This window comes from Neoarius graeffei, chromosome 8 (genome assembly GCF_027579695.1).
Source record: "Neoarius graeffei isolate fNeoGra1 chromosome 8, fNeoGra1.pri, whole genome shotgun sequence".
Lineage (NCBI taxonomy): Eukaryota > Metazoa > Chordata > Actinopteri > Siluriformes > Ariidae > Neoarius > Neoarius graeffei.
The window spans coordinates 94,473,765-94,497,565 of NC_083576.1; the positions used below are offsets into that span (position 1 = coordinate 94,473,765).

At 42.7% G+C, this 23,801-nt stretch overlaps 2 protein-coding genes across 3 annotated transcripts in view; one reads left to right on the forward strand and one right to left on the reverse strand.

The window, feature by feature from the left end:
• Positions 1–15,744, forward strand: part of LOC132889968 (filamin-C-like) — a 77,200-nt gene extending 61,456 nt beyond the window's left edge. Inside the window, exons 41-46 of the mRNA XM_060926770.1 lie at positions 1,032–1,147; positions 4,320–4,452; positions 4,552–4,728; positions 5,181–5,399; positions 12,989–13,198; positions 13,663–15,744. Coding sequence (XP_060782753.1) covers positions 1,032–1,147; positions 4,320–4,452; positions 4,552–4,728; positions 5,181–5,399; positions 12,989–13,198; positions 13,663–13,850 — 1,043 coding nt within the window. The 3' untranslated portion in view covers positions 13,851–15,744. The remainder of the gene's footprint in view (positions 1–1,031; positions 1,148–4,319; positions 4,453–4,551; positions 4,729–5,180; positions 5,400–12,988; positions 13,199–13,662) is intronic.
• A 3,167-nt stretch (positions 15,745–18,911) lies between these two features.
• On the reverse strand, positions 18,912–23,159 carry rpl27a (ribosomal protein L27a). 2 transcript variants are annotated; one of them, XM_060928553.1, is made up of 5 exons: positions 22,892–23,005; positions 22,406–22,469; positions 22,247–22,322; positions 21,983–22,157; positions 18,912–19,094 (listed from the first exon to the last, which is right to left on the reverse strand). In XM_060928553.1, the coding sequence occupies exons 1-5, from the start codon at positions 22,988–22,990 to the stop codon at positions 18,966–18,968; spliced, it is 543 nt and encodes a 180-aa protein (XP_060784536.1). In that variant the 5' UTR covers positions 22,991–23,005; the 3' UTR covers positions 18,912–18,965. The 2 variants fall into 2 exon arrangements, with proteins under 2 accessions (XP_060784536.1, XP_060784537.1); XM_060928554.1 differs by lacking the exon at positions 22,892–23,005 and adding an exon at positions 23,098–23,159 and having other exon boundaries at positions 18,913–19,094.
• Between the last annotated feature and the right edge of the window lie 642 nt (positions 23,160–23,801).

Below are 23,801 nucleotides of genomic sequence, written 5' to 3' on the forward strand. Positions count from 1 at the left end.
CACAGGGCTGACACATAGACACAGACAACCATTCACACTCACATTCACACCTACGCTCAATTTAGAGTCACCAGTTAACCTAACCTGCATGTCTTTGGACTGTGGGGGAAACCGGAGCACCCGGAGGAAACCCACGCGGACACGGGGAGAACATGCAAACTCCACACAGAAAGGCCCTTGCCGGCCCCGGGGCTCGAACCCAGGACCTTCTTGCTGTGAGGCGACAGCGCTAACCGCTACACCACCGTGCCGCCCTCTTTAATTAATAAGATTCCTTTTTTCCTGTAAATCCGCCTTGGGTCTGTGAAAGGCAGAATATAAATTAAACTCTATTATTATTATTATTATTATTATTATTATTTAATAACAGATGTAATGTCGCTCTGCAGAAGACACAGAGTTTGGGATTTTTTTTAACCAAAGCCTGACTGATATTTTTCCAGAACTTTGTCCCAGACTTGTTTTGATCGCTCCTTGTTCTTCATGCTGCTGTGTGTTTTGGTCCTCTAACACACTCTGGGTTCCTCCAGGAATAGGAGAATTAATACTGATCACATGACACTTTAATTCCATACAGCTCCACTCCATTCTCCTCATCATCTCACTTCTGATGGAAACTCAACCACAACTAATTTAGGGGTGAATATTTTTGCACTCACAACTTTTATATTTTGTTGGCCCTGTGATGGCTTGGCCACCTGTCCAGGTTGAGTCCCGCCTCTTGACTGATGTCAGCTGGGATTGGCTCCAGCTCCCTTGTGACCCGCTATGGATAAATGGGACAGAAAATGAAATAAATGAAATGAACTTTTATATGTTTATTTGTAAATAATTTCTCCTGCTTCAGTATTATGGGATGTTTTGTTTAGATTCACGACTTTAAATCCTGATTAAATCCATTTCAGTTCTAAAGTGTAACACTACAACATGTGGAACACTTCAGGGGGGTGAATACTTATGCAACACGCTGTACACTCACATACCCGTGAATCAAAACAGGTGATTGGTGTGTGTGTGTGTGTGTGTTGTAGGTGATTATGAAGTGTCCATTAAGTTTAATAATGAGCACATCCCGGACAGCCCCTTCACCGTCCCCATCGCCACACTGTCAGACGAGGCACGGCGTCTCACACTGACCAGCCTGCAGGTATACACACACACACACACACACACACACACACAGTACACCCAATAACTATACCAGTTTTTCTAAGATAATATAAATTAACTGTTACAGTTACATTTCATTTAAATTTATTCTATATAATAATAATTTGATTGATGGTTCACTCCTCCTTGCACTCATCTGCTGTACCGAGTGACCTTGGAGTGTAAACCAGGGTGTCCGCGGAGTCTAAAAAAGTCTAAAATTACACATTTTCAATTTTAGGCCTAAAAAAGTCTAAAATACAGAGATATTTTGCACTGTTGGTCTAAAATCTCATTTGGATAATTTAAGACCTAGGTTACATGCAGAATTATTCTGCACGTAGAAAATCTTCCCGGAAGTTCCTTTCAGCACCTAGATGTCACCCGGGATTGGTTGGCATCTCGGTGCTGAAAGGAACTTCCGGGAAGATTTTCTAGTTTCGGTTGTGTTGCCAGATTGGGCGGTTTTAAGTGCGTTTTAGCAGGTTTTGAACATATTTTGGGCTGGAAAACGTCAGCAGTATCTGGCAACACTGCCGGCGGGAAGATTTCCTACTTCCAGTTTACAGCGCTGACTCAGTTCGTGCAATCGCTGGTGCTGCATAGGCTACCGTGTAAGCTCTGTCAATTTCAGCGACAAATTAAAAATGGAAGCGGACGAATTGGCTCCTAAAAGAACTAGTAAGGGGTCAGTCATCTGGCGTTTTTTGGATATCGCGAGGAGGACGTGGAACAGCAAATGCCAGTTTGTAAAGTGTGCAAAAAAACCTGTCATCATGAAAGGCAGCAGCATGACAAATATGTTCCATAAGCTCACCCGGTACAGTATGAAGAGTCTCTGAAACCCCGAACTACTTGCCCACGAGCTAAAACCCCCCACAAGCTAAACAAATGACCATAGTGGCCTCGTTCTCCAAAGCCCCCCCATATGAGAAACCGAGTCAGAGATGGAGAGCTATAACGGATGCAATCACTAACGTCATTGCCGAAGACATGATCCCAGTTAGTATAGTGGAAAAACCAGGCTTCCAAAAATTACTAAACACACTCGATCCCAAATATGAGTTGCCTGGTCGCAGACATTTTACAGAGAAGGCAGTACCGGAATTCTACACATCTGAGAGGCGGAGCCAGAAAACATTCAGTTCAAAAGTGTGCAAAGAGAAAAATGATGTTTTGCAGATCTCTCTCTTCTCTCCCGCAATCTCTCTCTCTATTGTGAATGTTCCAGTGGTTCTCAGCAGTCAGGTTAAGAGCTTGGAGATCTATTTTTTAAAATAATTTAATGAAAGAGCACTTTTCTTATTTAGGCTAAATGTCTCTCAGTGTTGAGCTGCACTTTATTGGTTTGAGCTCTGAGCAGCTCTGTATTGTTTTGCCCCTTTGTTGCAATTTTCAAGATTGTTTTTGCAGTTTGTGCCACATCTTTGTTGAATAAAAATAGTCTTATTTCAATTCAATTGTGATTAATCACCGACATGAAAATGTAAAACGTGTTGTTGAAAACCACCTGTAAAGTTAACCAAGAATGTTATTTAATCTGCAGGGATTGTAGTGAAAACAGTAAAGAGTAAAAGTTAGATTTCATGGGGTCCTTTAGAGGAGATTTAAATATATCGAGATATATATTGTATATCGTGAAATGGAGAAAATGTATCGGGATATTCATTTTTTCCCATATCGCACAGCCCTATTGTCACGGTTTGTAGCAAAATGGGCAAATGCAAGTTTAACGACTGCTGGCTTGAACGCAATGATTTCGTAGACTGGTTAAAACGTGTACCAAACAATCCGTTTGAGGCGTACTGCACATTGTGCAAAAGAACACTCAAACTCAGCACCCTGGGTGTAAAGGCACCGGAATCGCACGCGAAAGCGGAGAAGCACCAGGCTGCCCATAAAAGTCTGCAACATTCGCATGCCATCACTCAATTTTGTTCACCGTTGTCAGGTCCAAGCACATCTCGAGACGGTGTATCAGCGAACTCCGTGCAAACTGTAACGTTACAACACGCAAACCGTACAGAATCAAATGCCTCATCCTCAAGTGATTTGCGGGACGTCTTTGGCTCCACTGCAACTTAGTTCCTCATTATGCAAGAGCGCACCCTAGGGATGTAATGAGTTCATTGGTGAATGATAATAAATTTTATTTCGAAAGTAATTCAGGCTCTCCCAATTTTCTTTATTTTTTTTTTGTGCAGCATAAGTCTTAAATTTAACCTGCTATGGTCTTAAAAAGGTCTTAAAAAGTCTTAAATTGAACTTGTTCAAGCCTGCAGACACCCTGGTAAACACACCCCAGCTCTGTGTGTGTGTGTCTCCGTCCCCCCCTGTAAGGGGGATTAAGTGTGCTCATATCTGCTCTGGGTATTTTTATTAGTGATATTTTTATATGAACAGAAAGACACAGGAGATTTTATACACACACACACACACACAGAGTTATCTTCTCTCTTATACAGCAAATAATAAAAGTTGTTTTTATTTGCTTTGTTATTTACAGAACTGCAGAGTGTGTTTTATTATCTTGAAATAATGAGATATTAATCCAGAATAATGACATAACTTTTCACAGCTAGCAGTTCAGGCTTCCATTATTATGATTATTTAGTCCATTAGTGTTCTTAATTATTTAATGATCGCAATTATTGTATTAAAGTTGTGGTGATTGTTAAAGACCTGTAATACACACAGTTTGAAGGACACATTAAATAACATGTGATGTGTAATATTTCACTCTAACAGCTGCTTATTTCATGATTCGGATTTTTTTTTTTTCTGGCCCAGAAACATGCTTAACTCCGCCCCTTTTTCATCAACTCATAAAGCACGTAGGTTTAAAGAGAGGAGGTGTGTTAAAGATTACACAGTAAATATCTCACGTCTGCTAAAGAGTGAAATGTAAACATTCTCACTGTTGATTAGTTTCATAACGAAGATACAGTTGTGTTGTTAATTATGTTGTCATGGTTACGTTACACGCTAACGCAGGATCAGGCTCCAAGCTGTAAGTTAACATTTAATTTTTCTACTTTAAAGAGATTAGCTGTCAGCCAATCAGAAACCAGTGTGTCTTTGCTGTGTGATGTTCCTGTACAGTGTTTGTTCTGTGCAGTGTTTAGTGTTCAGTGAGTGATGTGATGTGATGATGATGGTATCTGTGACAGGAGAAAGATCTGCGCGTGAATCACGAGGCCTCGTTTGCGGTGCAGCGTAATGGAGCGAGGGGCGTAATCGATGCCAAGGTGCACAGTCCATCAGGAGTGGTGGAGGAGTGTTATGTCACTGATGTAGACGCTGGTGAGACACACACACACACACACAGAGAGATTGATCCAACTAGTCAGGGCAAGGGGGTGGATCTAGATTCTCGTCTAACCCTAATGTTTTATGTTCCAGATAAATCGACAATCCGCTTCATCCCACGTGAGAACGGCGTGCACTCCATCGACGTGAAGTTTAACGGCAGCCATATTCCCGGCAGCCCCTTTAACGTGCGAGTGGGAGACACAGGACACGCCGGAGATCCCGGGCTGGTGTCGGCTTACGGAGCGGGACTGCAGGCCGGCTGCACAGGTACCGCACACACCTCATTGCTCTCCACCAATCAGAAACCAGTAGTGACTCATCAGCGCCATTACACTTCCTTTAGTGTTTAATGCTAATTCAGTGAGGAGGTCAATGCTAGCAGGCTAACTCCGCTAGCTACAGCCACGTCCTGTGGCGTCACTCGTAAGCAATGATGGAATCATCACCGAGTGTGTGTTTGGATTTTTAAGAAATAACCTGCACAGGCACATACTAGAGAGGTTTCTACTGGTTTTACTGGTAATTTGTAATGGTAATGATCTACCCTGACTGAAGCTCTATGGAGTTCTGATGGAGCAGAAACTTGGTGGAATGTGATGGAAGCCAGTAGAGATTACTGTAATGGGTTGTGATGGTTTTGTTCAGTGTGGATTTCAGTGACACTGGTTTGTTCTCAAAGCTCCGCCCCCTCAGTATCTCACGATTTGGGCTTCTTACAGGTGTTCCTGCGGAGTTTGTGGTGAACACCAGTAACGCTGGATCCGGTGCTCTGTCCGTCATCATCGACGGCCCGTCCAAGGTCAAAATGGACTGTTCTGAGTGTGCAGAAGGTTACAAGATCACATACACACCCATGGCTCCAGGGAACTACCTGATCTCCATCAAATATGGAGGACCACAACACATCGTGGGCAGTCCCTTTAAAGCCAGAGTCACAGGTACACACACACACACACACACACACTAATACTAGGACACTGAGCAGAATTGACTGAATCTTTCCACTGATTTTGCGACTGAAATAAAACTCAGCACTTACAGAGAACTGAAAGAGAGAAAAATAACTGTAGAGGAAGAGAAATGACAATGTGAGACAGAGGAGAGATAAACAGAGAGAAATAAGGTGAGGGAGACCGAGAGAGAGAGAGACAGAGAGAGAGAGGGAGGGAGAGAGAGAGAGAGACTGACTTTTAAAAACCTCTTTAATTACTTCAATGTTCCATTTGTTTTCTTATCTACTGAAAGTAAAACTTAATAAAAATATAAAAGAAAAAGTGCATTTGTAAACATTCATTACAAAAATCTTTTTTAAAAAATTCATTCATTCATTCATTCATTCATTCATTCATTCGCAATAATTGTAAAGCAACCTTGGGTTTTGAGAAAGGCGCGATATAAATTGAACTTATTATCCATCTCATCTCATTATCTGTAGCCGCTTTATCCTGTTCTACAGGGTCGCAGGCGAGCTGGAGCCTATCCCAGCTGACTACGGGCGAGAGGCGGGGTTCACCCTGGACAAGTCGCCAGGTCATCACAGGACCGAACTTAATAATAATAAAAATAAATAATAATAATAATGTTATTATTATTATTACTACTACGGCTCATCAGATCCATTACACAAGGACTTTTCTTTATAAAAAAAAGTCATGCACACACAAACACCATACGTAATAAAAAATTTAATTAAACTAAAAAGTTAAAAATTAAGAGCCAGTGAGCCGTCCCCTTCAAGTGAACATAAAACCTGTCTAATACCCACAAATCTATAAAAGTGTCCAGGTTGTTGGTCAGTTTGTAAAAAGCATGTTCTACTCAGAGACGAGCTGTAACTAACCCTTTCAAGCTCTGCACCACATCAGTCCAACCTCGGCCCTGTATCTGGTTTTTCTGGTCTTCCAGATTGCTAATTTTGCACTTCAAAGCAGAAAGTTAATTAAAACCAGAGTCTGTCTTTTTTAATTGTGTATTTTGGCCCAAAGATAAACAAAGGAACAGAAAATTTCTTCCCCAAATTTTCCACCCACTCTTTCAGTATCCTAAACAGATCCACTAAACGAGGACAAAGAGACACTAAATGTTCTGATGTTTCTTGTTGATGACAAAAGGGACATCCCTCCCCAGTGCTGGGATCCAGGTGAGCCTTGTTTGTAGCTATCGTTCCATGGATGATCCTCCACTGGAGGTCAGCCGTCCGTTTTTCAACTGGCGGCTTGTATAAAATCCATCAGCAGCCTTTAGGTGTGCAGTCTGAAATAAAAACCTGAGTCCACCTCGACTCCCTGACTTCGGCCAGAGGGCGGAAGTTCAGTATTTTCATGCAGCTGTGGTAGAGCTGCTTCTTCTCACAAGAGCTGAAGTTGCCCAACGCTGGTGTTTTCAGGGATAGAAGTAGCCCGCTCTCCTCTCGCCACTCCTCAACAGCAGGCCTGACGCTTAGTGCGGGAAAGATGTAGTCCTGAGCCTCGTGCCATTGGTCAATTAAGGCACGGTTTTGTGCGTATACCCTCAGCAGTACAGTCAGGGACTCCCAGACCACCTCCACTATCTTCCTCAGCACCCTGGAGGACCTGATGTTAGTGACTCTGCCAAGGCTTTCTGGAGATGTTCTTATAAGATGGCCAAGTTTAACAATGCCAGCCTCAAGAAACTTGGCTCTTAATGATGTGGAGGAAAGTGTAGTAGATGTAAAGAAGTCATTGTGGAACAGTGGCTCCTCAAAGATCCACGTTCCAGGTCGGGGGTCAACGGTTCTTGTGAACTTGAACGTCCTCCATGCTTCAAGCACTGAGTTATAGAAAGGCGTTATTCCAGTCAGGTCAACTTCAGAGGATCTTAAGAGAAACAGCTATTTGTCCAGTCCCAGCCGGTCAGCCTTCCTCAGAAGCAGCTGAGCAGAGGTCAGCCAGCAATAGCCAGAGCCATATAGTAGCCTCTGTGCTGTCTGCAGTCTGAAAGCTGCAATTCTTGAGAGGTTATCCATAAGATCATGTCCTCCCTCTGCTACAGGGAGATAGAGAACCGGTGCCTTCAGCCAATGTTGACCCAACCAGAAGTTCACCAAGAGCCGCTGTACGTCCTTCATGAGGCCTGGTGGTGGCACTAAGATGATCAGTCTATGCCAAAGAGAAGAGGCAACCAGGTTATTAGCTATCAGAACTCTTCCCCTGTAGGACAGCTGGGGAAGCAACCATTTCCACTTCGACAACTTGGCATCCACTTTCTCCAGCACTCCCTCCCAGTTCTGCTTTTGGAAGTCCTCACACCCTAGGTATACTCTTAGAATTTTGATGCCTCTTTCCCCCACCTTAGGTTCCCAGGAAGTTCAGGGATGTCTCTTACGCTCCACTAACCTATCAAGCAGGCTTCACATTTGTCCCAGTTTACTTTGGTGGAGAAAGCTTTTTCATACAGCACCAGACTTTCTTTAAGTTCCTGGGTATCCTTCTGATCTTGGATAAATACACTGACGTCGTCTGCATAAGCCGATACGGCGACAGGCCGGCTCTGAGCCAGCTCTGGGAGACATAAACCCTGTAACCTGCTCCTCAGCCTACACAGGAGAGGTTCAATAGCAATGCTGTAGAGCTGGCCTAAGATGGGGCAGCCCTGTCTGATCCCTCTCCGAACTGGCACAGGGGCTCAACCCTCCCCCCACCTTCACTAAACAGCAAGCCTGATTGTAGAGCAGTTTTACCCAGGATAAAAAAAAACTCCCCCCGATTCCAAAAGCCTGCAGAGTAGAAAAAAGAAAACCATGATCTACACGATCAAAAGCCTTTTCTTGATCAATGGATATGATGCCGACATTAATATTATATAACTTACAAACATCAAAAACATCTCGCATTAAAAATAAATTATCAAACATTGATCTGTCTGGGATGTAATAAGATTGATCTGCACCAATTAAAAACTCAATTTTTTAATCGGTTTGATAAAACCTTTGAAAGGATTTTATAGTCCGAGCATAAAAGCGCTACGGGTCTCCAGTTCTTTAGCAGGGCCAGGTCTCCCTTCTTAGGCAGCAGTGAGAGAACCGCTCGCCTACAGGAAACTGGAAGTCTTCCTTTTTTAAAACACTGTTTAAAAACGTCTAAAAGGTCCCGTCCCAGTATTGTCCAGAAGTGTTTAAAAAGTCTGAAGGAAGATCATCTAGTCCTGGAGCCCTGCCAGGTGCCATCTGAGACACCACAGCAGTCGGTTCATCCAAGGTGATATCTGCGTTCAGTTGGTCAAGTCAAGTTGTTTGTATCGTGCTTTTAACAATAGACATTGTCCCAAAGCAGCTTTACAGAATCTGAATGAGCCAATTTTGTCCCTAATCTATCCCCAATGAGCAAGCCCGTGGCAGTAGTGGCAAGGAAAAAAAACCCCAGACAACACGAGGAAGAAACCTCGAGAGGAACCAGACTCAAAAGGGAACCCACCCTCACCTGGACAACAACAGACAGCATGACTATAACATTAACAGTTTTAACATGAAGTCAGTTTCGTTGATGTTATAAACTCTTCATTGATGGAAACTTGAGTGCAAAACTGTTCATGACAACTGCAGTCCTAAAGTCAGCAAGTCAACTGTAGTCCTCAGCCATAAAAGCATTACTGTAAGAGTCCAGAGCGTCCTCCAGGTGTGACTTTCAACTGTCCTCATGGGGCCGTCCTCCACAGGAGCGATGTGATGAGACTCCAACCAGACACAGGGCACCAGGATGGATCAGGCAGGTCCGAGGGGCAGAAGAGGTTCAGCATCTCGATCCCAGGACCAACATGTAACTCAGAGGGACAGATTGGGGGGGGGGAGAAGAAGAGAGAAAACACAGGTTGTTAGGTATGCCCAATGTCACCTGAATAAGTAGGAACAGTATACATATTGCACTGAGTACAAGCAGGGACTCCGGCAACTAACTATGACAGCATCACTAAAAGGGGAGAGCCAGAAGGTAACACAGGCATGAGGGGCCCCGGGACATAAAGCAGCAGCCACTACACCATCAACAAACTCGAGTGAGCAAGCGAGTGGGGACTGACAGCATCCATACATCCCAGTTTACCAAAACACTCTGTCTGAGGACCCTCCAGATCTACACCTTTACCTCATAAACACCATTAACACAAGGCTTGACTAAACAGATACAGTGGTGCTCGAAAATTTGTGAACCCTTTAGAATTTCCTATATTTCTGCATAAATATGGCCTAAAACATCATCAGATTTTCACACAAGTCCTAAAAGTAGATAAAGAGAACCCAGTTAAACAAATGAGACAAAAATATTATACTTGGTCATTTATTTATTGAGGAAAATGAACCAATATTACATATCTGTGAGTCTCAAAAGTATGTGAACCTTTGCTTTCAGTATCTGGTGTGACCCCCTTGTGCAGCAATAACTGCAACTAAACGTTTGCGGTAACTGTTGATCAGTCCTGCACACCGGCTTGGAGGAATTTTAGCCCGTTCCTCCGTACAGAACAGCTTCAACTCTGGGATGTTGGTGGGTTTCCTCACATAAACTGCTCGCTTCAGGTCCTTCCACAACATTTCCATTGGATTAAGGTCAGGACTTTGACTTGGCCATTCCAAAACATTAAATTTATTCTTCTTTAACCATTCTTTGGTAGAACGACTTGTGTGCTTAGGGTCGTTGTCTTGCTGCATGACCCACCTTCTCTTGAGATTTAGTTCATGGACAGATGTCCTGACATTTTCCGTTAGAATTCACTGGTATAATTCAGAATTCATTGTTCCATCAATGATGGCAAGCTGTTCTGGCCCAGATGCAGCAAAACAGGCCCAAACCATGATACTACCACCACCATGTTTCACAGATGGGATAAGGTTCTTATGCTGGAATGCAGTGTTTTTCCTTTCTACAAACATAATGCTTCTCATTTAAACAAAACATTTTTTAAACAAAACATTTTTCCAATAGCCTTCTGGCTTGTTCACGTGATCTTTAGCAAACTGCAGACGAGCTGCAATGTTCTTTTTGGAGAGCAGTGGCTTTCTCCTTGCAACCCTGCCATGCAAACCATTGTTGTTCAGTGTTCTCCTGATGGTGGACTCATGAACATTAACATTAGCCAATGTGAGAGAGGCCTTCAGTTGCTTAGAAGTTACCCTGGGGTCCTTTGTGACCTCACCGACTATTACACGCCTTGCTCTTGGAGTGATCTTTGTTGGTTGACCACTCTTAGGGAGGGTAACAATGGCCTTGAATTTCCTCCATTTGTTCACAATCTGTCTGACTGTGGATTGGTGGAGTCCAAACTCTTTAGAGATGGTTTTGTAACCTTTTCCAGCCTGATGAGCATCAACAACGCTTTTTCTGAGGTCCTCAGAAATCTCCTTTGTTCGTGCCATGATACACTTCCACAAACATGTGTTGTGAAGATCAGACTTTGATAGATCCCTGTTCTTTAAATAAAACAGGGTGCCCACTCACACCTGATTGTCATCCCATTGATTGAAAACACCTGACTCTAATTTCACCTTCAAATTAACTGCTAATCCTAGAGGTTCACATACTTTTGCCACTCACAGATATGTAATATTGGATCATTTTCTTCAGTAAATAAATGAGACCCAGCCCTGATCAGACGCCAACAGTAGGTCGTTTACTACTTTAACCAGTGCTGTCTCTGTGCTATGATGGGGTCTAAATCCTGACTGATACATTTCATGGATGTTATTCCTATGTAAATATGAGCATAACTGCTGTGCCACAGCTTTTTCAAGGATCTTGGAGATAAAGGGGAGGTTTGATATTGGCCGATAATTGGACAGCTGACAGGGATCAAGGTCAGGTTTTTAAATCAGGGGTTTGATAACTGCTAGTTTAAAGGATTTGGGTACATATTTTCTACGTTTAACCCGAATGTTAGTATTCGATCGAGGGTGTGACCACCATTATGGGTCGGTCCTATGACATTCTGATTAATCCCGACTGAATCTAAAATGGACACAAACGCTGTTTTTAAAGGGTCTTCTGGGTTATCGAAGTGAATATTAAAATCTCCGACAACTAAAGCTTTGTCTAAGGAAATAACCAGATCTGAGATAAAATCTGCAAATTCAGAAAGAAACTCAGAATATGTCCCCGGGGGCCTGTAAATAATAAGCAATGGAATTAACTGGGTAGACCTATTTTTCGAGGCTACATACATTATGAGTATGAAGAACTTCAAATGTATTAAATTTATAACCAGGTTTGTGTGTTACACCTAGATAATCATTATAAATAACCGCGACGCCTCCTCCTCTGCCAGTTAGACCGCTGCCCCCCTCCCCACTGTCAGTCATCGCAGCCACACCGCTGCCCCCCTCCCTGCTATCAGTCCCGTTCCTTCCCCTGTCCTCACTGACAGTCCCGGCAGCAGCAGCCAGCTCTGCTCCCCGCTGTCTGTGAAGACAAGCAACTCGCTTGTGACCGGGTTCTGTAGAGACTGAACATGTTTCGATTCATCATTTTTACAGCCCAAACTCACCGTCCAGAATCCGCTCGCGAACTTCGTGAAGCTCTTCAGTTCTCGCTCCAGCGCTTCGTTAGGAATAAACGGAGGGACTTCGGACACGGTGATCCGGACAGAGGCACCGCCAGCGGGGAAACTTGGACAAATTCATTATTTATGTATATATTGCTCTCTATGAGTGGATTAACAAACTCCTGATGTTTCATAAACACCACCACCGCTTTATTCATGCAGGAGGCGCACATGATGTTTCCATAACCTACTTGTTCTCCGACAGCAAGCAACACCTGCTCTACCGGAACCGTAGGTTGTGGCACCGCCCTTACCTCATTCTTCAAGGACAGAGGCAGCGTCCCGGGGGGCGTCATCCCTGCCAAACAGCCAACAAACAAACACTAAACCAAACACTAAACCACACTACCAACAACTTCAAAATACTCAGAAATTAAATATCACAAGAAAAAACAAGAGAAAAGTTTAGAAAAGAAAGTTGCAAGGTCTCAGCCAACAGTCACCACACTCTCCACCACCAATCTCCCAGCATGCAGTGCAGAGACAGACAGACAGACAGACAGACAGACAGAGAGTTGATCATCAGTAACTTTTACAATTCCAATTTTATAAAAGAAAGATCAAACTAATATTTTAGAAATTATTTATTTGATCAAAACCAAAGGTTAATTATTGATTCTCGTCTGTAATTCAGGAGGAATTTGTCCTCAAAATAAGTGAAAGAAGAGAAAGAATAAAAAAATAAGAGAAAGAAAGACAGAAGGAAGCGGATGAGCAGTGAGTCGTACAGAGTTCACCTGGAGATAATTAACCTTTAAAGTTTTATTAAAAATGTAGAAATAAACACCGTGTCCAGGTGAGAGGTACAGAAACACGTTTCTCCTTCCAGAATCCCAGCGAAGGTGTTGATCAGTCCACTGCCCGAGTCCCTGGGAATGAGCCGTTACTATAGAAACCATACCGTAGTGCAGCTGTTTTACAGGATCATCGCTGCTTTCTACAGCAGAACGGAGTGATAACCGTGTGCGCTTGCTTGCAGGTGTGCGTCTGTCAGGAGGACACAGTCTTCACGAGACGTCCTCAGTGTTGGTGGAATCGGTGTGTCAGAGCTCGAGGGCGTCGGCATTCAGCTCCAAACCCAGCGTGTCTCTGCCCTCTGACGCCAGCAGGGTGGTGTGTCAGGGGGCGGGGCTATGCAGAGCCTTCATCAACACACAGAACATGTTCACTGTTGACTGCAGCAAAGCAGGTACACACACACTCACTGAGGTCTTGCTTAGCAACTCTTCCTGAGTGCCATTACTTTTTCATATGAATATTCTTTCAATACCAAGCTCAAAAGCTCTGCCTCCTGGTGGGCAGGGCACTAGGGCAGAGTTTCAGAATTACAGGTTGATGGAATGGGGCATTGGGAGGAGCTTCAGAATGATAAACTGATGGAAAGGAGAACAGGGCGGAGCTTCTGAGCTTTGGAATGAAAGTCTCTGGTCAGGGTTAGGGGCGGAGCTTCAGAATTATAATTCAATGGGAATGTTAATCTAAGTAAATTATATCAACAGACACCCTTAACCCTGCCCATAACCCCGCCCACAACTCCACCCCTTCCCATTTCACATTATCACAAAAGTAATCAGAACTCGAACATTGTGTTATTATTACTACAAAAATGAGATTATTTACTTTCTTCCTGTGTGTGTGTGCGCGCGCGCGCAGGTACGAACATGCTCATGGTGGGGGTTCACGGTCCAAGGACGCCGTGTGAAGACGTCTACGTGAAACATCTGGGCAACAAACTGTACAATGTGACGTACACGGTGAAGGAGAAGGGCAACTACATCGTCATCGTGAAATGGGGTGATGAGTCCGTGCCAGGGAGTCCCTTCCACATCACTGTGCCCTAGATTATAGTGCCCTAGATCTAAAACCACCACTGCTGGTTCCACTACATTAAAAAACAAACAAACCCCTGAATGCTTTTATTTAACTTCCTAGCTGCTGAAATCTGGGCTGTGTTCCAATACAGCTTCTAATGCGCCCTTGTCCACTTTTCTTGGTTGTTCCTGTCTTTAGCGTTGACTCGAGGACACGCTTGCTGTGATCGTTTTGTTATTTAAAATAACTGTAAAGGTGCAGGTCCAAAATCACATCATGTTCACTCTATAGTGCACTATTTTACCCAGGTGTGAAAGGTGTGTGTGAAAAATCCCACAGTGCACTGCAGCACATTCGTGTCCAAAAGGGAACGTCATTGTGACTGTGGCTGTGTTCCAAATCCAGCTTTAAGAACATTCCTGAACTGCAGTGAAGTGCATATGAGAGACATGAAGTTGATTATTTTCCTCGAACAGCACGTCCCTGAGTGTTTTATTCCTCTTACACGACAGCAACTCGCCAACCATTACATCTGTAAATTTATTAAAGAACATCATATTTTTATCCATTTATAGTTACATTTAATGTTTGATATGAGCGGCTCAGATCTCAGCTCTGGAGTGCGATGGACGAAACTAAGTGCACCCCTGTGCTCGTCTTGACTTCCCCAACACTCACTGGGAGTTTAGTGAAAATCTGACAATGTTGAATAATAATTAAATTATTATTTTGGCCCAAAAAACTGGTCAGGGTTTAAAATCTGCTTTTTTGGGTGTTTTTTTTTCTGTGGGCAGTTAAGAGCAGCCAGTTAACCTAACCTGCATGTCTTTGGACTGTGGGGGAAACCGGAGCACCCGGAGGAAACCCACGCGGACACGGGGAGAACATGCAAACTCCACACAGAAAGGCCCTCGCCGGCCACGGGGCTCGAACCCGGACCTTCTTGCTGTGAGGCGACAGTGATAATTTTAATGTGGAGCATCCACTGTACACACCCCTGTGAACAAACCGTTGCTATAGAAACCATATCAGAATGAGTGCATTAATATAAACCTGCACTACAGTCAGAGCTACTCATCTCATCTCATTATTTGTAGCCGCTTTATCCTTCTACAGGGTCGCAGGCGAGCTGGATCCTATCCCAGCTGACTACGGGCGAAAGGCGGGGTTCACCCTGGACAAGTCACCAGGTCATCACAGGGCTGAGACATAGACACAGACAACCATTCACACTCACATTCACACCTACGCTCAATTTAGAGTCACCAGTTAACCTAACCTGCATGTCTTTGGACTGTGGGGGAAACCGGAGCACCCGGAGGAAACCCACGCGGACACGGGGAGAACATGCAAACTCCACACAGAAAAGCCCTCGCCGGCCACGGGGCTCGAACCCGGACCTTCTTGCTGTGAGGCGACAGCGCTAACCACTACACCACCGTGCCGCCCCAGTCAGAGCTGCTGTTAGAGAGAATTAATCAACACCTTCTGACCAATCAGAGTCCAGAACTCAGCACAGTGTGGTGTAATACTAAATAAATAATAAAATAGTGACCCGCCGTGAATCAGATTATCATTAAAGAATAAAACATGAACATGTAAAAGTTGGGGAATAAAACGGTGATGTTCATTCGCACTCCTGCAGTGCATTGTGGGTAAATTCTGCCCGACCGCGAACTGACATGAAATTAAACACAGCAATGCTGCAGGTGATGCACACTCGAGTGTTTAGGGGAAGTGGATGACTGCAGTATTGGAACACAGCCGCTCCTGTTTGTTTTCAGTTCCACCATAAGATAGAGATACTCTTTATTAACCCCAGAGGGAAATTCAAAAATTCATAAACACAGCAGGTTTATTATTTCTGTTTAAGTGTGTGTTTATTTTAACCAGTTACAGATTTAATAAAGATCAGTTTGTGAATTTGCGTTCAGATAAGTTTTTATTCTTTTTCATGAGCTTGATTTTCCCCGTGGAGGAGTGGGAGATTAGTGGAGTCACAGCGCCACCGTGTGGTGAAGAGCCGCTGCACTCGGTTTACACCCAAACAGCAACAATCAAGTCTCATAAATCACTTATAAATTAATCTGGATTTATTTTCCCTTTTTTTTTTTTTTTACTGATACATGAAGTTTGATTTATTTATATTACTAAATATTACTTATGTTTTAAGTTCATGTGTAAAATATGTCGAACATAAACTTTCTAAAATACAATTTATGAATAAATAAAATGTACACTTTAGAAATGTTACACAATGCAGGAAGGTTAAATAAAACATCTTCCCTGAAGACAGTCGTTTAAAAAAATAATTAGTTTTTAAAAGTCAAAAGCCATTGGGGAAGTCTGGCACAAAAGCATACTTTAATTATAACCCCGATTCCAAAAAATTTGGGACAAAGTACAAATTGTAAATAAAAATGGAATGCAATAACTTAGAAATCTCAAAAACTGATATTGTATTCACAATAGAACATAAACAACATATCAAATGTCGAAAGTGAGACATTTTGAAATTTCATGCCAAATATTGGCTCATTTGAAATTTCATGACAGCAACACGTCTCAAAAAAGTTGGGACGGGGCAATAAGAGGCTGGAAAAGTTAAAGGTACAAAAAAGGAACAGCTGGAGGACCAAATTGCAACTCATTAGGTCAATTGGCAATAGGTCATTAACATGACTGGGTATAAAAAGAGCATCTTGGAGTGGCAGCGGCTCTCAGAAGTAAAGATGGGAAGAGGATCACCAATCACCCTAATTCTGCGCCGACAAATAGTGGAGCAATATCAGAAAGGAGTTCGACAGTGTAAAATTGCAAAGAGTTTGAACATATCATCATCTACAGTGCATAATATCATCAAAAGATTCAGAGAATCTGGAAGAATCTCTGTGCGTGAGGGTCAAGGCCAGAAAACCATACTGGGTGCCCGTGATCTTCGGGCCCTTAGACGGCACTGCATCACATACAGGCATGCTTCTGTATTGGAAATCACAAAATGGGCTCAGGAATATTTCCAGAGAACATTATCTGTGAACACAATTCACCGTGCCATCCGCCGTTGCCAGCTAAAACTCTATAGTTCAAAGAAGAAGCCATATCTAAACATGATCCAGAAGCGCAGACGTCTTCTCTGGGCCAAGGCTCATTTAAAATGGACTGTGGCAAAGTGGAAAACTGTTCTGTGGTCAGACGAATCAAAATGTGAAGTTCTTTATGGAAATCAGGGACGCCGTGTCATTCGGACTAAAGAGGAGAAGGACGACCCGAGTTGTTATCAGCGCTCAGTTCAGAAGCCTGCATCTCTGATGGTATGGGGTTGCATTAGTGCATGTGGCATGGGCAGCTTACACATCTGGAAAGACACCATCAATGCTGAAAGGTATATCCAGGTTCTAGAGCAACATATGCTCCCATCCAGACGACGTCTCTTTCAGGGAAGACCTTGCATTTTCCAACATGACAATGCCAAACCACATACTGCATCAATTACAGCATCATGGCTGCGTAGAAGAAGGGTCCGGGTACTGAACTGGCCAGCCTGCAGTCCAGATCTTTCACCCATAGAAAACATTTGGCGCATCATAAAACGGAAGATACGACAAAAAAGACCTAAGACAGTTGAGCAACTAGAATCCTACATTAGACAAGAATGGGTTAACATTCCTCTCCCTAAACTTGAGCAACTTGTCTCCTCAGTCCCCAGACGTTTACAGACTGTTGTAAAGAGAAAAGGGGATGTCTCACAGTGGGAAACATGGCCTTGTCCCAACTTTGAGATGTGTTGTTGTCATGAAATTTAAAATCACCTAATTTTTCTCTTTAAATGATACATTTTCTCAGTTTAAACATTTGATATGTCATCTATGTTCTATTCTGAATAAAATATGGAATTTTGAAACTTCCACATCATTGCATTCCATTTTTATTTACAATTTGTACTTTGTCCCAACTTTTTTGGAATCGGGGTTGTATATAAATTAAATATAGAACATTAGTAAAGACTGAAGGAGAAAAAAAAAAGCTGCAGAAGTTAAATTTACAATAAAAATCTGAAGGGATATTAAAACAACTTAATCTTATTTTCCTTAGAGCTTTAAATCTAACAGCCCATAAGAGACACGATGTTGGAAAGGGTTAACCCTTTGGTGACTGACCCCTTGAAAATGGTTCCTCCAGGAACCATGACGTTTCAGTTGTCAAGACAACGGAAAAACTAAAATACAAATACAAGAGCATTTTGTTTTGTGCACTAGAGCATTGTGACGTATCTTTCTGTTTTTGTATTTTAGTTTTTCCGTTGTCTTGACAACTGAAACGTCATCGTTCCTGGAGGAACCATTTTCAAGGGGTCAGTCACCAAAGGGTTAAAGTTTGAATTCTGGTGTCACGCCACTGATATTTTATATTTTTATACTTCTCACCTCGTTTTGCCGAAAATTGTTTCTGTAAAGTTTGAGGGAGAGTGAGACATTTACAGAAACAGAATTTTTCACATCAGGAGCTTCCAGAATGTTCCAGAAGATTCCCCTGAATATCAGCCTCACAACCAGAACATCCTGGTTTAACTGCAGGACTGTAACAGTGTTGGCTGAAGAGAGGAGGAGCCCAAAGCTCTCACTGCACACAAACTTCACAGAAACGCAGATTTGTCCGACTTCAGCTTTTGATGTTTAAATGTGGTTTAGCGACAGTTTGAGATCAGCTAACAACGTTTATGAACAGAAACGAGTTCATTCACAAACCACTGAAGCTGTTCATCAGGAAGGAAAACTGTTCAGCAACTCGACCGAAGTTTAGAGAAATAAACCTGAGACACAAACGATATAAAGCTGAAAACATGCTGATTAAACTAGTCATTTTTCACATTAAATTCATTCTAAGCTTCTAAAAGACTTTTCCAGAGACTCATGATAAAGACGTTTTGGTGTGGAAAAGTGGGTGTGGCTTAATGATTAACACCATACAGCTGTTCAGCTGATAAACAAAATCTATTTTGCTGTAAAAATTACAAACAGGAAATAAACACCACACTCTGTTCTAACAGTCTCACAGCACAACTATAAACCCCCCCCCCCCCCAAAAAAAGGTCACAGCGCAGGAGTTTTTTTGAAACAGTTTATTTTGCAAAAACAGCGAGTGCCTTACGCAGTGAGTACACAGGCTCCGCCTACTCCTTTGATCTTTTCCTCCGCCCGCCGGCTGAAGAATTTGGCCTTGACAATGACGGGCTGTTTGGGGAGTTTACCTTTACCCAGCACCTTAAAGTAACCCTGAAACACACACACACACACACACACACACTATAACATCACAGCAGATCGTCACTGTGTTTCATTCAGCATAAAGACAAGGTTTATTCTGGACTCTGTTACAGTTCTGGAGAAAAACTCCACAATCCCAGGATTATTATAATTGCCGCACATAAAAATAAACTGGTTTCCAAGATAATTTAGATATTTCCCTGGGGTTTTTCCCCACAAATTTGAATGAGACCTGAAACTCTGCGCAATTCACTGTCACACCACTTCCCTGAAAAGCTCATGTCCTGATATAAATCAGTGTGTTAATGTGTGTGGTGTTGAAAATAATCGTGTGCTCCTTTGAATCATTTGGTTCAGAATGAATCACTGAAACTTTTGGTCATTTTGGAGTCTCCCCTCTTCAGACGTCTGATACAAGCGTACGAGTCAAAACAATGAGGTTATTAGCTGCAGGTCACTCAGCGTCTCTCTCTCACACACACACACACACACACACACACACACACACACCTAAACCCTTTCTGTAAGCCACAGTCTCAGAGATTTAACACTACAGACTCAAAGGTCAGTGTACTTTAATGTTTATGTTGAGGATGCGAGTGCGCTCCGTCTGATCGACCTCACACGCGGAGTGTATCTGTCTCACACACTCACCGGACTGAACCAGCTCACTGGAATAACCAGAGCTTTCTGATAACGAGCGGAGAGAAAAGCCTGAATTATACTGGTTTTAATTACACGTACTAAAGATGGCCGCCACACGCCTCCTACAGTTCTCCTGAAGTTTATAAAGTCTCTCCTCACATCACCTTTAAATCCCCAGCGAGGTTTCAGTCCCAGATTCTGGAGTTTCTAGATTAATAAACACCTGAACATCAGCTCAGAGGTTCAGATTTGAGCTGTGGCTCACAGTGAAATATAAACGGAGCTTCAACTCAACTGGACAATCAGCATCACTCAAATAACCCTAGTGTGAAAGTGGGCAGGGCTTAGTGACATGGTGAACACAAGTCCAGAGTGAGAGACTGAGATCACTAACAGCACAATATTTAATCTTTAAAAACACTGTGCATCAATACGCGTTCAGGTCGAGGAGCGTGAACACGTTTAACTCGTACACATCAGTTCAGGACTTCCTGCATCACACGGTTGTGTGTACAGCTACACTACTGTATGCTCAAACTCAATCCAAATCTGATCTGTGTGCATATCCAACTGTAATTCACTCATATGGTGCTTGTGAACAGCTGAAAGTCATGAGATCGGATTTTTACCAATCTGATTCAAAATACATCCATGAGGTCTAAAATACGATTTATACTGCATTTTTATAAATCCGTTTAGGTCTGATGTCTGATCGGATTTCAGGCATTTTGATTTTATGCCTGTGATGTTTGACACCACGTGAAGTTCACGTTCACATCACACGTACAGGACATGCGCTGGTTTGGTGGCGTATGAAAACATGGAGCAGGCAGGAGGAGCGTCTTGTCTGTCAGCTCCCCCCCAAACCAGACCTGCAGTGCAGCACCACGTGATCAACAAGAACATTTCATTTTCCTCCATTTCAGCTTGACTGCCAACCGCTTCAGCTTTCAGACTGTCATTACTATAGCAACCAGCACAAATGAGACTGAAAATGAGGATGGCACACGGCTCAGACCCGATCACTGCAGTGTACAACATGGACAATCAGGAAGATTAGACACACAATCAGATGTGAACTGACAGTCTGAACAGAGCCTTACACTACGTTCAGACTGCAACCTGAAACGACCCATATCCGATTTGTTGTGAAATCCGATTTTTTTGTGTTAGGCCGTTCACATTACCAATTATATGAGACTTGTATGCGATCTCCAATATGAACGGAAAACGACCCAAAAGTGTCCCGCATGCGCAAATTGACACGTAATAAGCACATCTACCTAATACGTAAACAAAAAAAAAAGCGCACTCTTCAAGTTTAATGATTTTCTTTGTTTGTTTGTTTAATTATCTGGTTAGTGTTAAAGTGTGAGGTCTCGTGTGTGTTTTTGTTTCTGAACTGAAATGAAAACGTGTAGCCTGGTAACGAGGGTTGACTCCTAAATGTCTCTCTAATTTCTATATAAGTGCACTACATGTTACTAGGAAGTAATGGATTTTTAAACTCTATATAGTGCACTCGAGCTTCAGTAGGCAGTCATTTGGGATCCGGCCGCTGTATTACCAAAAACTCTTAATTCAGGCTTAATAATTTGCACATATTTATTTCATCATATTAATAAACTTTTTCTACATTTTTATAAATATTTATTTAGATTGTTTATAGCCAGCTGAATTCTGCAACTTCTCTCAGCGCTGGCTCAAGGTGCAGAAACACCAGTGCAGTTTGCGATGGAGATGAGGCGAGACCTGGCGATGTGGTACAGGATGGTTTAAGTTATAAATTAGTTATAGAAACTGTTTTATTTAATCAGGCTAACAGATAAACATCCAGGTCCCTACCAAATCCACCATTAGCTTGATCAATTCTATAAAAGTCTATTTAAATTCTGAAAACTGTACAAATGTTGTTTTCCACCAAAGAGGCGGGATTAGCCAACACAGAATAGTGACGTTTGTCTCTTGTTGATGACGTGTAGGTCGCATGAATGCGACCTGTCTGGTCAGACTGCAGTCGCATGTGAAAATATCGGATATGAATCGGATTTAGGACCACATATCCAAGCGGCCTGGGTAGCATGTGAAAAAAATGGGATCTGTGTTGTTCAGATTGTCAATAACAAATCGGATACAGGTCACATACGGGCAAAAAAAATCGGATATGGGTCGTTTCAGGGTGCAGTCTGAACGTGGTCTTAGACTGCTGGATGACGGACTGCACCTTTAAAAACACACACAGATGTACTTACAGCACGGACAACATCAATAACAGGGGCGGGGCCATCAGGTTTCTGAGCGTGGTTCAGTCGGGTCTGCTCACTGACCAGCGTCCACAGCTTGTCCAGGTTGATGGTGGGGCAGTAGATCGTGTTCCGCTTCAGATGGTAGTGCCTCATACCCACCTTCCCAAAGTACCCTGGATGGCTGAAACACCGCACGGGTCAACCAAAAAAAACCAAACCAAAAAAAAAAAACCCAAGCATGCATGCGCGCCCCCCCACAGTAACACTTACTATTTATCGAAGTTAATGCGGTGATGGTGCATGCCACCAGCGTTACCACGACCTCCAGGGTGTTTCCTGTGTTTACCTACACACACACACACACACACACCGTGTCATGAACAACTCAACACACACTATTTTCAGTGTTAATGGAGATTAAACACTCACCCACACGGCCGTGTCCATGGCTCACATGACCACGGAGCTTCCTGGTCTTAGAGTTCCTAGTGGGCTGCAATAAAGACACACATTCATAAAAAATAAAGCAAATAATAATAATAATACAAAAACACCTGTTAATCCAAGAAGAGCTGCTGCAGTGACGTCATCAACATGCGACTCATAACTAATTCACTGGGATTAGATCTCATACAGCCCGTTTACTGCACTACAGTCTGATATATGTGATAAAGCCTCTCTGTAAACTCTGATCTAATGTAGAAATAAATCCATCCGGATGCGCTTCAATAAAATAAAATAAAATAAAATTCCACTTTAATCAGAAACACGGAGCTCGCGCGCGGACCAGAACATAAACAAAACCCCCGACTAATTCATAAAGTTATAACAGGATATATTTATGACTGAAACTGAATTATTACTTTTATTATAAAATAGAGAATTATATCTGTATTTATTGTAAAACTCCCTCACTGAATCCGGCTCACAGCACCGCGGAGTCACAGTCCGAGTAAAACCAACCGTCTGGTGTTTAAATCTAATAAATACCACCAGCACACAAACAAACAACATAAATATCAGTCTATCTGAGCTTTATGTGCGTTTTCTGCTCATTAAACACAGGATTGAAGCAGATTTTCCTCATAAACCCGCTACGAGGAGATGAGAACAGAACCTACCATCTCGGAGGTGAACGGGAAGAGGAAGACGAAGCCGAAGTCTCGCGAGTTAATACGAGATTTAGGACTGTTTCAGCCACGCGGTCACAGCGCCACCTGCCGGGCCGGAGGAGGGAGACGGTCATACACTCGGCGATTTCATGTCAGTGGGTGGGTTTTGTTTTTTTTTAGTCCAGTTAACATATTTATATCACGTGTTTTTAAAGACGTCATACATGAATCACAGACAGTTATAATTTTTCTAAAAAAGCTTTCTTATGATATTTTAGTTTGAGGAAATTTAAGTAGTTTCTCCAGTTGTTTTAGTGTCAGTTTTTTAATTTGAATGATGATTTTTGGAGGAGTGTTTATTTTCAACAGTTTCTTCTCATTATCTTGAAGGATTCCAGATGTTTATATATGATCATTATCCTCATATAGAGAACTTAACAAACACACACACATATATATATATATTTTGTTGGAGTTTCTGTGTGGAGTTTGCATGTTCTCCCCGTGTCCGCGTGGGTTTCCTCCGGGTGCTCCGGTTTCCCCCACAGTCCAAAGACATGCAGGTTAGGTTAACTGGCTACACTAAATTGTCCATAGGGGTGAATATATGTGTGAATGGTTGAGAGGAGAAAACCTCTATAATAATCCAGTAGAAGGCAACGGGAAACCACTACTGTAATCCTTCCTGGGTAACTTTGATGGCTGGAGCTGTC